The sequence below is a fragment of the Myodes glareolus genome, chromosome 6 (assembly GCF_982192425.1).
Source record: "Myodes glareolus chromosome 6, mMyoGla1.1, whole genome shotgun sequence".
Lineage (NCBI taxonomy): Eukaryota > Metazoa > Chordata > Mammalia > Rodentia > Cricetidae > Myodes > Myodes glareolus.
This window is the reverse complement of record NC_142031.1, coordinates 83,638,883-83,655,119: the sequence shown is the minus strand read 5'-3', so window position 1 is coordinate 83,655,119 and position 16,237 is coordinate 83,638,883. Positions and strand designations below refer to the sequence as shown.

The 16,237-nt window shown below is 49.5% G+C and overlaps 1 protein-coding gene across 4 annotated transcripts in view; it reads left to right on the top strand.

The window, feature by feature from the left end:
* Prkce (protein kinase C epsilon) overlaps positions 1-16,237 on the top strand; it is a 515,277-nt gene that overhangs the window by 474,478 nt on the left and 24,562 nt on the right. For all 4 annotated transcript variants that reach the window (XM_085690953.2, XM_085690952.2, XM_085690954.2 and 1 more), the window contains 3 exons: positions 893-1,031; positions 6,977-7,165; positions 12,837-12,983. In XM_085690953.2, coding sequence (XP_085547079.1) covers positions 893-1,031; positions 6,977-7,165; positions 12,837-12,983 — 475 coding nt within the window. The remainder of the gene's footprint in view (positions 1-892; positions 1,032-6,976; positions 7,166-12,836; positions 12,984-16,237) is intronic.

Below are 16,237 nucleotides of genomic sequence, written 5' to 3'. Positions count from 1 at the left end.
CCAGAGTAGTCGCTGAGAGAGGCATAGAATGGGAACCTCCATCCAACCATATAATCTAGACCCTTCTATGGGACCAGAGCTGGAGATTCCAGGGGTGGTGGGAAAATTCTTATCTAGGACTCTAGGTTTTAGATAAGAAATCTCAGAACCCTGGAGTGTTAAAATGGGCCACAGGGGAGCCACCATGATTGAGGCCAGCATGACCTATGACTCTCTCCTGCAGGTAACTGATCTTGCATAGGCGCCATGCTCCTGCAGGCAGGACTCAGTCCCCTCAGCATGGATTTCAAACCCCTCTTCCTGACACGCCAGGCCCTCTGGGGTTGACTCTAACACACCTGTCTTGTCTCTCTCTTCTCAGGAATCCTGATCTCTGGTCTTCTCTTCTTTGCCTCTGTCTCCCTTCTCCTTTGGTTCCTCTCTTTGCCGTCTGTCCAAAGCTAGCTTCCATCCACCCAAGGGCCGCTGCTCCTTGCTTGTTCTCACGCTGACACCTGTCTCCTGTCATGTTCCCCTGAAATCGAGCAGCTCAGACTCTTGGGGTTTTCTCTGATCCATTGATATTGTACATGTCACCCTGTATCCCCCAAGCTTGTTAACTTGTGAAGGATGTGGGAGAGGGGGCCTACTCATTTCTCACAGCGGGGTCTAAATGACGTGAGTCCAAACCTTAATGCAGCCAGGAGACTATGGAGGAGCTCTGTTGGGTTGTAAGTACTGCTGAAGGTTGACAGGCTGGGAGATGCCCCAGACTAGGGTTAGTCTGAGGCAGGTCAGACACCCCCTCTCCCAAGACTCCCTCCACTGGGGATTTCCCTAGGGTGTGTCTAACTCAAGAAGACCCCTCTGTGTGTGTGTAAGGCTAACCATGTGACCTTAACCTGTCTTACAGGGATTTGAAACTGGACAACATCCTTCTAGATGCAGAAGGTCACTGCAAGCTGGCTGACTTTGGGATGTGCAAGGAAGGGATTCTGAATGGCGTGACCACTACCACCTTCTGTGGAACCCCCGACTATATAGCCCCCGAGGTGAGCCCCGTGTGCAGAGACCACTTCTCTCTCTTAGTATCAGGGCTGAAGCAACAATCCAATGCTGAACCTTTGGGGGTCACCCAAAGGTGCTAACAGAAGGATCCAGAAAGGGGGGGCAGGACTTCTAGGAGTAAGACACGGAAGGAAGATGGTTTCATCATTCTTCTTAGAAGGATGAGATAGTGGGTAATGAGGACAAGCTAGGTGGATTGAGAGTGACAGGCTAGTCCCCAGGCCTGAGCGAGTCCTTGCAAAGTGTCACGTGTCCATCCTAGTCCAGAGCTACCCCCAGAGCTAGGGCTAAGAGAAATTGGTCAGCGTGCAGGAGAGCTTACACTTCTTCCCAATTAGAACAGTGAAATTCTACCGAAAAGGCAGCAAGTGGCTTCACGGAATGTATCATTCATAGTGAAGCCAGGAAGGCTTTGCCATCTGCACTGAGGTCGCAAGTCTACAGAGTAGGCACGTGCGTGGAACAAGAGAACGATGTAAGCAAAGGTCAGAGATGTCCGCTGTGAGCCTCGCCAGGGAATAGTGTGCTCACCATGAGGTGACTGTTGGGCGTGTGTCCTCCAGAGCAGTCTGTCCCAAACCAAGAGATACTTAGCAGGCATGATTCACACTTAGCCATATAGCCCCGTAGACAATTAAATTTATTTGATGGTTTTGAGGCATGTAAGATGGGAGAGAGGCACCAGTCCCATTAAGTATTGCCTGTGTGGAGAGGCTTCCTTCCAGTGGACATGATTTGAGCACCTGCTAGACGAAGCTGTGTGGGAACGGAGAGTTGACCGAGACTCCGGTTGCTCTTCTAAAGGAGCTGTTAGTCTAGACAGAGTGTGACACATCTCTAAGCAGAACAAAGGTACCCGAGCCAGGAGAGTGCCTGGGGGTACAGGAGCATCTGGAGCATCTAGAATTGAGAAATCCACTTGCAGAGGATACGTGCCATAGGAATGAGGAGAGCATTGTTGGAAACAATAGGAAGGGTCAGAGTGGAACCAAGGAGAAGGAAGGGCCACGTCTCCAGGCTGTGAGTCCTCTTAAGGCAGGGTCTGCTTCACTCTGAGCACTCCCAGGATCCAGCACACAGGTTTCTTTTAAATGAGTGAATGAATGAGTGTGACATTTCAACCTGTGTGAAAGCCAAGGGATGACAGCATTTTGGCCATTTTCAGCAAACTTAAATAGCATAACTAAAAAGCTGGTGAGGTAGCTCAGCAAGATAAAGTACTGGTATAGTGACATTTCAATTCAATAAAGCTTCTGAAGATCAGAGAGTAAAACAGCCTCACTGGTCAGCCTTACAGACTTGGCAATGGTAGTGGCGGTGGCGCACACCTTTAATCCCAGTGGTACACACCTTTAATCCTAGCCCTAGGGAAGATTATAAAAAGACAGGAGACAGCCTCAGTCTCATTCTGAGATCCCTGGAGGCAGGATCGTCATTTTGGACCGAGGTCGAGGTAAGAGCCAATGGCTGGCTCCTTTGCTTTTTGGATCTTCAGATTGAACCCCAATTTCTCTCTCTGAGTTTTTATTATTCATGCTTCACACTTATAGCATCGACTTGACAACTCAAGTTCAGTCCCTAGAATACACTTAAACGGAGAATGGGAGAACCAATTATGAAAGTTGTTCTCTGACCTTCACCATGATGTATGACCTGATGTATGTATACACACACACACACACACACACACACACACACACACACACACACATTGCTCTAATCAATACAACAAAATTTTAAAGTAGTACAAATAGAGTAAGTGGTTTATTAGTGCTTGTAATGATGAATACAAATTAGGATAAAAAGAGCCAGGAATGTGACTTCAACCCCATAGGATCCATGTGCCTACTAGATAAGGATGTCCTTGGTGGGTCCTCATCACGTGTATCCCAAGAAGAAAGCAGGACACCACAGTACACACCAACAGGCTGAGAAGAACCTTCACAGAAGAACCCCTAGAAACTACATAAGCCAAACCTGATTGTGCAAGACTGTAATCCCTGCACACGGGAGGTAGAAGCAGGAGACTCAGAAGTTCAAGGTCATATTCAGCTGCCTAGGAAGCCCGAGGCTACCCTGAGCTTCCTGAGACCCTGTGTCACAAAATATTTAAAACATTCTGATCTTGGTGAACTTGAACTGGACAGCTGGAGAATGTAACTGCTTGTGTTGCATTTTTCTTTCGTGGTCATGGGGGTGATAGTGCTAGCTATCATTTTCCTGGCTGTCTCCTGGAGTTAGTGCTGCTTTTCCAGACGTTTTGTTTTCTCCTGTACACTTGAGCAAATTGTGGATATAGAATACCTGTTGGGTTCACTCGTACACATGGTTCATGGTAGCGGCTCTAATGGCCTCTTACTTAGAACTCGAACCTATGTGTCTTTGATCTGAAATTCTTATGCTTCCTCTTTAGAATACTCACGTAAAAATGTTTTAAGTGTTCAGAGAAAGATTTCCCCCGTGGGTTTTTTTTTTTTATATATATATAGCCTCTTACACTCTGATGACATCGCAAGATATCCAATGAATGTCTGGGGAGATTTTTCTTTAAGAAAAACAGGCATTGCCTTTGATTTATTCTCAATACTTTATGAATGAATCAAGTTTCTACAAACAACAATAACAAGCAGGCAGGGTAAAGGACAGACTTGCAATAATCTGTCCACAGTTAAGTAACACAAGTGGGGCCAGGGAGAGCTCAGGAGTGAGGCTTGTGGGTCCCACATCTCGATGCTCTTTGGAGCTTTGATCTTCTAAAAGCAGAGGTTTCAGCCTCTCTGCTAATGTGTTTCCTTAGCGAGAAAAGCAGCATGGCAGCTGGCAAGGAAAATAAAGGAGAGGAGGGAGTCTCACTGGGACTCACTTTCTCATCCTCTACGCTCATTCTTCACCATGAGGAGATCCTATTCTTGTCCCTCTGTGAGCCAATGCCACAAGGGTCAAAGAGTTGACAATAGTTAAGGATCCTGCCCAAGAAAAACATGCACTTCATGGGGAAGGAGAAGGCCAGTCCAGCTCCCTGAAAAGTAGTGTACCAGCAGGACCCTTGAGTGTGCTTAACACAAGGCTCCATAACTCTCCCTGCCCATCTGTCCTTGGTGCCCATTGTATAAAATTATTAGAGCCCTGAAAATGGCAAACAAATGCTGGTCTTATGGTAGGCACACGACAGCTGACCAAGAACGGTGTGCCTGCCTTGGCAAGGGCTAGTGAGAGGATGAAGTGAAGTTCTGCTTCTTGAGCATGTGCCGTACCACAGAGCCCAGTGCCCGGCTCACAACACAGAGCACAGAGCCCAGTGCCCGGCTCACAACACAGAGCACAGAGCACAGTGCCCAGCTCACGACAAAGACTGGCCAAGTGTAGCTCCCTCCCATGCTGTCTTCCCCGTTGGATTATAGCATGGGGTATAAGAAGCAGTGCCGAGAGCTGTGTCCAGACCTGCCCAGAATGTCCCTATGTATCCTTGATGAAGTCAGGAAGTCTTTTGAAACCTTGGGTTCCTATCTTTCCCATGGGAATCCTAATGCCTGCCCTGCCCATCTCAGCAGGCTGCTTTAAGACTCTAATGGGATTAAAGGTGGGAGTGCTTCAGAAGGCAAACACCTTTATTCAAGTAGGAGAGGCTAGCCCTGAAACCAGAGCCACCTTCTGAGGGATCAGCGCTGCCAATTCCCCCATACACACCCACTGCACCCCTCTGGCACTTGTCAAGCCCCCTTCTTTCTCCACACCTGGCCCCTGCTCCTCAGGAAATGGCTGTCAGCTCTGGGTCACGCTTGGTTCCTGTTCATCTCTCTCAACTCTCACACTTGACCTTCTCAAGGGCTGGCTTCCATACCATGTACCCTTCCATGATGTCCAAAACTTAACCCTCCCTACCAGCTCCATGACTGGCAAGGTGATCAAGCCATGGATAATTGGAGCAGAGCCTAAGAGGAATTTAAAAACAATTCCACCAAAATCAAGGCTCAAAGGGAACCTAGGAAGGCTGAATAAAACCACCCTGCCATTTCCACAGCATCACCCACTTTGAGTATAGACAAGGGACCAAACCGTAGAGGCACAGATGCTAACCATCCACCCCAAAATGCAGAAGTACCCACCTTATAAGCTAGAGTCCATGAACTTCAGAGTTAACAGGATACATTGGATAAGATAGACACACAGTGGTAGGTGCAAAGTGGGAGCTGTGTCTTCAGTGTATGTGTGGGCTGAGCAGGCTCAGCGGAAGGTGTGCAGTGGTAGCTCTGTTGAGTATATGAGTGGGCTGGCTACAGCAGCAGGCTCAGTGGAAGGTGTGAAGTGGTAGCTCTGTTGAGTATATGAGTGGGCTGGCTACAGCAGCAGGCTCAGTGGAAGGTGTGAAGTGGTAGCTCTGTTGAGTATATGAACGGGCTGGCTACAGCAGCAGGCTCTGGAAAATGATGGGGATTAACTTTCTGGTACTTTCCAGATGCTCCCGGGAGAATGCGGGCTGTGAAAGCAGTGACTGAAATGGCAATATATATAAGGAAAGTGCTCACAACCCTTAGGAATGGGCAAGGCCTGAGGGAACAGGAGAATGCTAGGGAAATCTGAAAAGACTCTCTGGAGGAACAGGCACAGGCATGACCTTGAAGGACAGGAAGCCAGGGTACCACTAAGACTTGGTAAATCAGCCTGACGACTAGATCTCGGGAGGTTGAAAGAAGACCCGGCTTTGGTTGCAGCCCCTATAGTTCTGATTTTACACTAAGCACTGACTGGAGAAACCCCACGTGCTAAGGAAATGGATAAAATACTGTAATGGTCACTACAGCGTCTCCCAGTCTTCTCCATCCCAGAGTTAGATGGTTCCTAGACTGCACGTGTCCTTACGGTTCTTAGATGTGTCTATCGATTTCTGTTTAATCCCAACTAATTTGGGACCGCTCCAGAAAGCTGTTTAGCATGTCCCACGTGGGTTCAACCTAAGTTACTTCTCTGACTCTGCCCATTGGGCCAGATAAGCGGTGTCTGGGATGAGGGGATGCTGTTGAGGCTGGGCGGCCATTGTCAAAGACAGTCATAGAACTGATTGAACTTTGACTTTGCCCATGGAGGTAGCATTCATTCACAAGGCTGTTCCAAGGACAGGCCCTGGGGTCTATAGGGTCTATTAAATGAGAAGTTCATTGGTGAGACTCAGAGAACCAGGAAAAAGGATGAAAACGGGTCTTTAGACAGAACCCAATGGACCTTTCTGGGTAGAACAGGTGAGCTTTGGGAGATGTCTTTTCTGTTATTTCTTTCCCTGGATTACGGGGCTCAGGTAAGCTTGGTGTTGGTTACCACTTAAGGAATAGCGGCTTTCTGGTTCAAGCCAAGCATGGTGGTGCATGCCTTTAATCCCAACACTCATGAGACAGAGGCCGACAGATCTCTCTGTGAGTTCGAGGTCAGCCTGGCCTACAGAGTGAATTCCAGGCTAGAAAAAGAAAAAAAAAGATTCTGGTCTCTTTCCTACTTGGGCAGTCAGCATATTGCTCCTCCTCCCTCCAGCTGTGTGTGACAACAGGACTGGGCTTGCTACACATCCCTCTCAGCATGGCCTTTTGAAGTTCATATCCTGCCCCCTAAACCCAGAGTTCAGTGTCAAACTGTGCTCTCTTCTTTTGAAAGTGGCCCTCGGTGCAAGTCAGGAGCTTGAAACAAAGAGACCACTTTTTGTTTCCACCAGAGGCTAGATGCTGGCTGTGCCAGAGGACTGTTGACCTCCCACATTCAATCTTCCTCCCACACACAGTCCTCTCTGGAGGTGCTGGGGTAGGCCTCCCTCTCGGGGAGCACAACTCCACTCTGTGGTGGAGCAAGTGGGAAGCGAAGGTAGGGACACAAAGGTGCCATGAAGCTTGTGTTACTGGGGGAGGCTCTTAAATGACCCTGCCACTCCCTGTTTCCTGAACAGATCCTGCAGGAGTTGGAGTACGGCCCCTCGGTGGACTGGTGGGCCCTGGGGGTACTGATGTATGAGATGATGGCCGGGCAGCCCCCTTTTGAGGCCGACAATGAGGACGACTTGTTCGAATCCATCCTTCATGATGACGTCCTGTACCCTGTCTGGCTCAGCAAGGAGGCCGTCAGCATCCTGAAAGCCGTGAGTCACTGTCCCTCACCTGTGGCTCTGCTGCCTGAGGGTGTTCTCCCCACCTCTTCCTCTCTCACCTCCCCTCTGGGGCGTGTGTGTGTGTGTGTGTGTGTGTGTGTGTGTGTCTGTGAGTCTGTGTGTGTATGTGGTGTGTGTGTCTGTGTCTCTGTGTGTGTCTGTCTATGTGTGTGTGTATGTGTATCTGTGTGTGTATGTGTATATATTTGTGTGTATGTCTGTGTGTATATGTGTGTGTCTGTGTGTGTGTCTGTGTGTCTGTATGTGGTGTGTATGTGGTGTGTGTGTCTGTGTGTGTGTATGTGTATATGTGGTATGTATGTGGTGTGTGTGTCTGTGTGTATGTCTATGTGTCTGTGTGTATATGTGGTGTGTGTGTGTTTGTGCCTCTGTGTGTCTGTGTGTGTATGTGTATATGTATGTGTCTGGGTGTGTCTGTGTATGTGTGTGTATGTGTATATATGTGTGTATGTGTGTGTATCTGTGTATGTCTGTGTATATGTGTGTGTGTCTGTGAGTATGTCTGTGCTTCTGTGTGTATGTGTGTGTCTGTGTGTCTGTGTGTATGTGGTGTGTGTGTCTGTGTGTATATGTGTGTGTCTGTGTGTCTGTGTGTATGTGTGTATCTGTGTGTGTCTGTATGTCTCTGTGTGTGTGTGTGTGTGTCTGTGTGTGTGTCTGTGTGTGTGTCTGTGTCTGTGTGTGATCACCAGCCCAAGATCACAGTGCTGGGCAAGGCAGAGTCCCGGGCCAGCCCAGGACCATCAGCTTCTAGTCCTACCTTCCATTCCCTTTCAGAACAGCCCAGAGTTCAGTAGTTGAACTGCCATATGCATAGAACCAGCCCTGTTCAAGGGCTCTGGACTCAGTCTTCACATGCTGGCTGTCTGTATAACAGATAGGGAATTTGCAGCAATTATCATAACTAATAGAAATCATAACATTTTTTGACATACACGCATTTTGCAGGAGTCTGGAATCACACCCTCACCTGCCCCACTCCTTCCATGGCCCCTATGTTTGAAGACTGGCATCTTAACTGAGCCCCTCTATTAAAGCGCTTTTTGTTATTTCTTGGTGGCCCGTGTCACCCTCCTTTCTGTCCCCCTTGCTGCCTCTGCCTCTCCCTGGACAAGTGCCCTGCTGTGTAGGAGGCTTGCTCTACCCCACCCTCAGGACTTTCAAAATGGAAACTCCTTCATTAATCCCAACAACACTTTTTGCCTTCCTGTAGACTGTGGAGGATTGGGACTGTCGCTCAGCTGTAGAGTGCTGGCCTAGCATGCAGGATGCTCGGAGTTCTATCCCCAGCCATGCATAATTTAGTCAAAGTAGCACAAGCTTGTCATACCTGCACTGGGGAACTTGAGGGAGGAGAAGGAAAGAGTTCAAGGCTGTTCTTCAGCTGCCTGGTGACTTAGAGGCCAACCTGGGCTACCTGAGACCTTGTCTCAAAAACAACGAACCCCGTCAGTGCGATGGCTTAGCAGGCAAAAGCACTTGCTTTCCAAGTTCAGTCCACAGAAGCCATGTAAAGAGCTCCACACAGCAGGGCTCACCTACACTCCTAACATTGCCACAGTGAGAGGCAAGCTGCACACAGCCAGAAGCTCACAGGCTCCGCAGCCTGGCACAAACAAGAGAGATCCTGTTTCGTCAGGAAAGAAGAGACTTCTTCCTGGGAGTTGTTCTCTGACCTCCACGTGCCCACTGCAGCATTCATGGGCCTGCACTCACCACCCCCAGAAGTATATTAGTTGATTTAAAAGTATACCCTTTTAACAAAAATGTATTTGTGGCAGGGTTTCTCTGTGTGGCTTTGGAGCCTGTCCTGGCACTATACACTGAGAGCCGCCTGCCTTTGCCTCCCAAGTGCTGGGATTAAAGGCGTGTGCCACCATGCCTGGCTACAAAATTATACATTTGTAGTCTGTTTACTGCCATGAGAATGGAAGCCCTCTCACAGGACAGGGCAGGGATTTTATCAGTGTCTCTCACAGATTCTGGGAGCTGCAGGCAATGGCTGGCTGGCACATCCCAGGCGCCGCACACAGCGTTTGTTGCCACATGGAAGATGGCTGCTCCCTGTGTTGTTCTCTTTGCCCCAGTTGACAAGGTGAAATGCCTTCGGTATACAAGCCGGTGATGTGGCAGGTGACTTGGAGTTTGCTTGAGAGCCACACCTGTCTGGAGTGTGTCCACTCCCTACCTCCAGCCAAGCACAGGCCTGCAGCGGTGAGAGCTTCTTTCACCAGACCAGCCTTTCTGAGAGGCAGCTAGAAGCCAACCTGTTGGAGCAGCACTCTCTGCTTTGAGCCCCTTCCCTAAGAAGGAGGTGCAGGTCAAACAGAGCTCATAGGGTACCACCCTTTGACCCATGCCCTTGTTGTTTCCTTGCTGGGGTTTCTCACTGATCCCCGAGCAGAATAAAGTCCTGGGCCCTCCCCGGCCCTGTGCTCTCACTTGGGTTTCCAATAACCAAAACACATAATGAGTCCTTTAAAATGCCAAAAGCACAACATGGGACGCTCCCAGGGCTTTGTTTTGTCCCCGTGTCCATCTGCCTGTCCTCTACGCTCTGTGCCTCGTGGATGACTCAGCTATGGAGTTTTGCACAAGCTTCCAGAACTTCCTTAGGTGTATACCAAGAAGATGCAGAGTCAGATTCTCACGCCTTTACCTTTCTTTGTTGAAACAGAACTCAGGAGGCCCTACATCTATCTCATTCTCAAAGAAGGGGCTCTCACTTCTTCTACTGGATGTTGCCTCTGCTTGTCTCTACACTTAGAAAAGCCCTTGGGCAGCTGTCACATGGGTTCCCCCCACTAAGGAGCATCCCGGAGTGATGAGCCTTCTGCTCTAGTTCTGAGATCCCCACCTGACCCCAGGCAGCTAATCTCTAGCACTGGAGAGAGCAGGACTGTGCCTGGCAGACACCAGCTCAGCCCCCTTCTGAGGGTCCTCTACCCACACAGCAGACAAGTGTGTGGCCTCACTCTCTTCCTCCCCCCTCTTCCTTCTTCCCTCTCTTCCTTTCTCTCTCTCTCTCTCCTTCCCTTCCTCTCCGTCTCTCTTTTTTTTTCTCTCTCCCTCTCTTCTTCCCTTCTTCCCTCCCTCTCTCCCTCCCTCTCTTCAGATGGCCCAGACAGCACCATGGTTTTGACATCCTCCCTGTAGACACATCCAGCAGTGTTTGGAGATATTGGAGCTGACACAGTTGGCGGTGCTGGGCGTAGAGATGTTGCTGAACAGCCTACAGTTCACAGGCCAGCCCCACAGTGAAGGATGTCAGTAGCACTGAGTAGGAAAACTGTTGACACCGGGGGGCTGGAGAGGTGGCCTGGTGGTTAAGAGCACTGACTTCTGTCACAGAGGACCCGGGTTTGATTCCGGGCACCCATGCTGAGCAGTTGACACCCACCTGTAATTCTAGCTTCTGGAGACTGATGTTGCCCTCTGAACTCTGCCCTCCATTCCCACCCAAACACCCCCACACATGTATGCCTACACATAATTTTAAAATTAAAAAAAGAATTTTGGGGCAAAAAAGGAAACCGTTGAACTCAGGAGTTAGAGGTCATGTTGTGTTAACTGCTTAAGGTCTGAGAGGCGACCTCTGGCCCAGGGTGCTACCCCAGGGCCTCACCCTGAGGCCTATCTTGCCTCTGCTAGAAGAGGGGACAGGCAGGGCTATGGAAGGGAGGAGTCCTCTGTTTCTCTTTGGAACCCCCACCGCTTCCCTTCGGTTGCCACTCAATGTTTCTAGCCCCTGTTTTCTAAGACTCTGCCCTTAGAGATGTGTCTCTGAAGGATGTTGCCCATGTGGAGGTGGTTCAGGATCTAGAGAAGGCCATTTGGATCGTAAAGCAGAGAACAACCCATTCAACAGTAAGCAGCCATCTTAACACCACTCGCACCCGCTCCCTTCCCCAAGTCTCAGCATCCTGTTCCATCTCTACAGTTCACCTACCTGTCGGAGGCAGCTCAGCAAGGGAGAGTGACCTTTACACAAGCTGACAAGAAATGTGGTGCTCCAGCCAGCTGTAGAGGACTCTGCATCTTGGTTGCTTCTTAGAGAATATGCAAACACTGCATGGAGACACTGAAGAGTAGGCGGGGCTCAAACTGAGACATTGCCATGCACCAAACAAGAGTGTGTAGAGGAAGATGTAGTCCAGAGATGAGGATCACGGGTCCTCTACAAATTGGAGGCTTCTAAGCACTGGTCCCCGTCTTCTCTGTGGCTTCCTGTCTGAGAGAGTTAAAAACTCATGCCCATGTGGTTTGGGTTCGACAACACCAGGGGCACGTGGTAGGAACCTGACCTCTAACCCTAACCCTTTGCCGCTTAAGAAGCTCTTACTTGCTGGTGAGCCTTGCAATTCCACCACAGTCTGTCCTCTCGGGTTCTTTTCCCACTGATCTTTGCCCTATAAAACGTTGCCCTTGATCTCTAACACGTGCAGGGACAACACATCTCTCTCTCTCTCTCTCTCTCTCTCTCTCTCTCTCTCACACACACACACACACACACACACACACACACACACACACGCAAATACACACACGCACGCAAATACACACACGCACGCGCGCGCACACAGACGAAAATACACACGCACACAGAGACGCACGCACGCACGCACACACATGCAAATACACACGCACGCACACACATCACACACGCACACATGCACATACACACCCTATGCTTTTGATTCCTACCAAAAATATTTTTCTTTCTTTCTATTTTTTTGGTGTACACTGGTTTTCAGCTATTTGGCTGAAGTTATGTTTATTCCCAGGACTGACTGTTTCGTAGACATGAGCTCATCTTGCAGAACATGGAAGTTTGTCACTGCGACTTACTTAGGAACACTAGAAGTAATAACTTTTCTCTTTAACTCACGTGGACATTTTTTAAAATTACATGTGTGTGCGCATGTGCATGTGCACGCACGCACATGCATCCCCATGCACCTGTGCGCCATGCCATATACGTGGAGGTCAGAGAACAATTAGCAGGCTTTGCTTCTCTCCCTGCATCAGGTGTGACCCCGTGATCCAACACAGACCGTCAGGTTTGGTAAAAGCAAGTGTCTTTATCCACTGGTTCATCCTGCTGGACCCTACATTGGCATTCTTGTGTGGCAATTGGAAATTCAAACTAACTAAAGAAAGGAGAGGGGGTTGGGAAAGGAAAGAGATGGGAGGTGCATTTATCGTTTGCATATATTCACATACATTTACATGCCTATTATCTTTTCTTACCTCCTGCTGTGTATCAGATCTCAGTCTCTGCTGAAAAGACTTGAAGGTTGGATGCAATGAGAGAGTAGGAGTTAGGGCCTGATAGCAACTTGGCACCTTGCCAGCTGTGCATCTTTCGCCCAGTATACTAACCTCTCTGTGCTTTAAGTTCCTCCCTTATAAAGTAGAGCTAGCAATTGTACCTCGTGTGGAGATGAGTGCCTATCTGTCCGGGGTTTAGAATACTATCCGGCACACGCTACATCATATTCACGGGCAGAACACACAGAACACAGTGGGAGGAAGGCCCCTAGTGTGTCCGTGCAGATGTGGGAAGCAATGTGGAAGATATGCCCCCATGACCCATGCCTGGGAGCCTCGTCAGTAATTTTCTCATGCCTTCCTCCCACAGTTCATGACCAAGAACCCTCACAAGCGCCTGGGCTGTGTGGCGGCACAGAATGGGGAAGACGCCATCAAGCAGCACCCGTTCTTCAAGGAGATCGACTGGGTACTGCTGGAGCAGAAGAAAATCAAGCCCCCCTTCAAGCCGAGAATTGTAAGTGGGTCCCAGCCCTTCCCTTGCACGGTCAGCTGGCACTTTTGTACCAGTTTATGTGGGCCAAGCACAGCTTGGGGTGTGGCCGAAAGCCCAGGGAGGAGTCTCCCCTAGGAGAGGCTGAGGCCTTAGACGGTGACTGTCAACAATGGCACCTGCAACTCCGTGCTCTTATCGCCGCGCAGTGTTTATTTATTTTGGCAGCCATAACGAATCTAGTTCTCCACGTGACACAGAGATGATGATGTTTCTTGAGAGAGAAATGGGGTTTTGGCTTTGAAAGCATCTGTGTAAAGGAAAACGTGAGCTAAGTGTTTGTTGTGGTCCTAAATATGACAGAGAGTGAAGTGAGATTCAGTGACTATGGCAAGAGAGACTGACCCAAAGTCCCGCGGGGAGGATAGCCCGTGTTCTGGGTTCATCATAGTCCTGTCTCTCATGTGTTCCTGCCCTCTGCCTGCTCCGAGGCACAGCATAGGCTGACCTCCATGTGCAGTGCCAAGCACAGGTGAGGGCTGGAGATCAAAGGGATGTGACACTCGGAAAGCCGGCCAGAGTACTACGGTCAAGGCTTGGCTGGGGAACCAAGGCCATGGCCTGCAACCTGACCTACTATGGCAGTGTTCAAAGAGCAGGCAATGTAATCCCGAGAGAGAAATATCTCAATTCTGGTATTTCATGAGGTAGTGAGTCCTTCAGGCTGAGAATCTGGGCAGCCAGCTTCAGGCACCTGGGAACCAAAGGGAAGAGTCTCTTAGACAGACCTGTGAGGCTGGCAGACCTGAGATCATCAACCAGCCATGGGTCACCATGTTCTGTCAGAAAAGACCTTCCTCCCCCACCTGCAAGGAGAGAAAGACCCTCAAGTGTCCCCTGGGCTCCCAGAGGGGAATTAATCTTAGAATATTCTGGAAGGTGATTGCCAGGTGATGAATCTGCTCCAGACCATAGACAAAGCCAAAAGTGACAGATTGTTGTGTCGTAGGCTAAGACTTGCTAGCATTCCTACTTTGCTTTTGCTTTGGTCTGTGTGGTTCTTGAGAGGCACACAGCTTGGAACAGGCCAGGCTTGAGGTCCGTTTCTCTCTGCGAACCTCTCTTCCACTTTAGCCCATCTTACCACAGCTTGCCCCTCCACCCCCACCCCACTCCATGCCAAGTTCATACAGTTGATTTTGTACCTAGGGAAGGTTTGAGGTTCTGGCTGTTAGGGCTGACAGAGCTCACTGCGTGTGCCAGCCTATCTGATGGCTCGACCTGGGGCCACTAAAGCAGTCTCAAAGGGTAAGAGTAACTGGATACCCGACAGAATGTATGAAGCAGGTCGCCAGAGGTTGAGGAGAAACTGAAGGATCAAGCCTGAGGGGTGAATTATAATTTCCATGTAATCTGACTTAATCCCTAGAGAAATGAGAAGCAGAATTATAACCATGCAGACCCAACTAACAAGAACCCAGACAAGACCAAGGGCCAATCAAATGTCACTGCCATCCTTAGAATGGCTTGAACTTAGGTTGAGACTCTATGTCAACAAAGCCCTTTCAGCCAGATGCAGGGAGGACCAATCAGAGCCCGAAAGGCTGGATGAGGAGTAGGCACAGCCTGGCCTCTCAAGAGAGTCTGTGGTGAAGAGGCCCAAGGAAGCCCCCCCTAGGGCTATGAAGGGGAGCAAAGGCCATGAAGTTAGTGCTGCAGAGAAACTCTTAGAAGGAAAGAAATGAGAGAAAGCTTGAGCCTCAGTTTACAAACAATGTTTTAATGAATGGAGTCACTGGGACTAGGCTCTCCCTGGGGTCTAACAGATGATGGGGTAAAAAGAAGGGACCACGGGCCTTTCCTAGGAATTTTTACTCCGATCCAAGGCAGGCTCTAGAATTTGAGCAATGGTGAGAAACTCAAGTTCCTAAGGCAGCTCTTGAAGCCCCATCAATCCAGACATCCTCACCGAGTTTCCAATCTTTAGACTGGATGTGGTCTCTTAGTACCCTTGTTCTTGCACGGCTCCTATAGGTCCTATCACAAGACATTTGGAGAGGAACCACGCCTTGGTCAGTGGCTGCCTCACCCCCAGAGTAAGAGCAGAGTGACGGGGGCCATGAAGAACAGTGTGAAATCACTGTGGGCCTGGGATCTGGGACAGAACCTAGACACTGAAGAAACAGGGAAAGAGTGAGGAGCAACTGGGCTCCACGTGATCCCCTCCACCCATGAGTAGGTCTCACCTGGAGAACCCCTTCAGGTTATCCCTAGGCAGGTGTGAAGATGTTCCCGTAGGCAAGGAGTCTTCAGAAACCAGAAGAGGAAGTACTTCTCTGGGTCTGGAATCAGGTGGGGTTCCATACTCCCCTGACCCCAGTCCACAGGAGACAAGGACTGAACTTACTTTAGCCTCTGGGAAGCCTCCCCCTGGGAGTAGAAACAGGTCCCTGCTCAATTCCTTTGCTGGGGGACCCACATGAGCTTCTGGTGGCTTTCTTTCCCTGTGAGAGTATGGCCGAAAGAAAGGACTGAGCCATGTAGGTCCAACATCCATCTTACTTCCCTAAAACTGTCTTCACTGTTTCCATGGAAACTGTGTTGTGTATGCATCCCCACTGTGCCCCAGACTACCTTGCTGGGGGGGCCAAAGAAAAAGGGTTCTATGTGCTAGTTTGTTTTAGCTGAGATGTGTGAGAGGTGTTTCTGGCCATACTTTGGCCGAGTCCTGTGACGCGGTCAGAGCTGCCAGTCTCAGGTCTTTGGAGACTTCATCGAGGTATTTAAATATTTGATCGCATTTCTGTCCTTGGGATCTCTCATAAATATCAAATCTGTAAGTGAAAAGAAAGGAGAAGGAGGGAGAGAGAAAAAAAGAGAAAGCAGTTATCAGGAAGTTATCCTGGCCCTGTCCCCAAGCTAAAGCTCACCCCTGAAACGTGGAAGAGTCACTCTGTGCTACCTGTGGGTGCAAGTCTAGCAGAAGAAGATGCTGAATTAAATCAAAACCATTCCATGTATATCACCTGGGAGAACCTCGCAGGCCCAGTGTGGAAACTCAGTGGGTTTTTATGAGCCATCATCCTCGTGTAGCCAACGAGCACAGGGATGTCTGCCTAGCCCAGACGGTAGCAGGGAGGCAGGCCACCTCTGTGCTTCATTACCCTCCACAGCCTTAGGCAAATGCAGTCATGCACAAGTCACTGGGGAGGGAGATCCTGCAGCACACTGTCACAGAGCCCTCCTGCTTGCGGGTCAGAGGTTCCTTGTGAGACTGG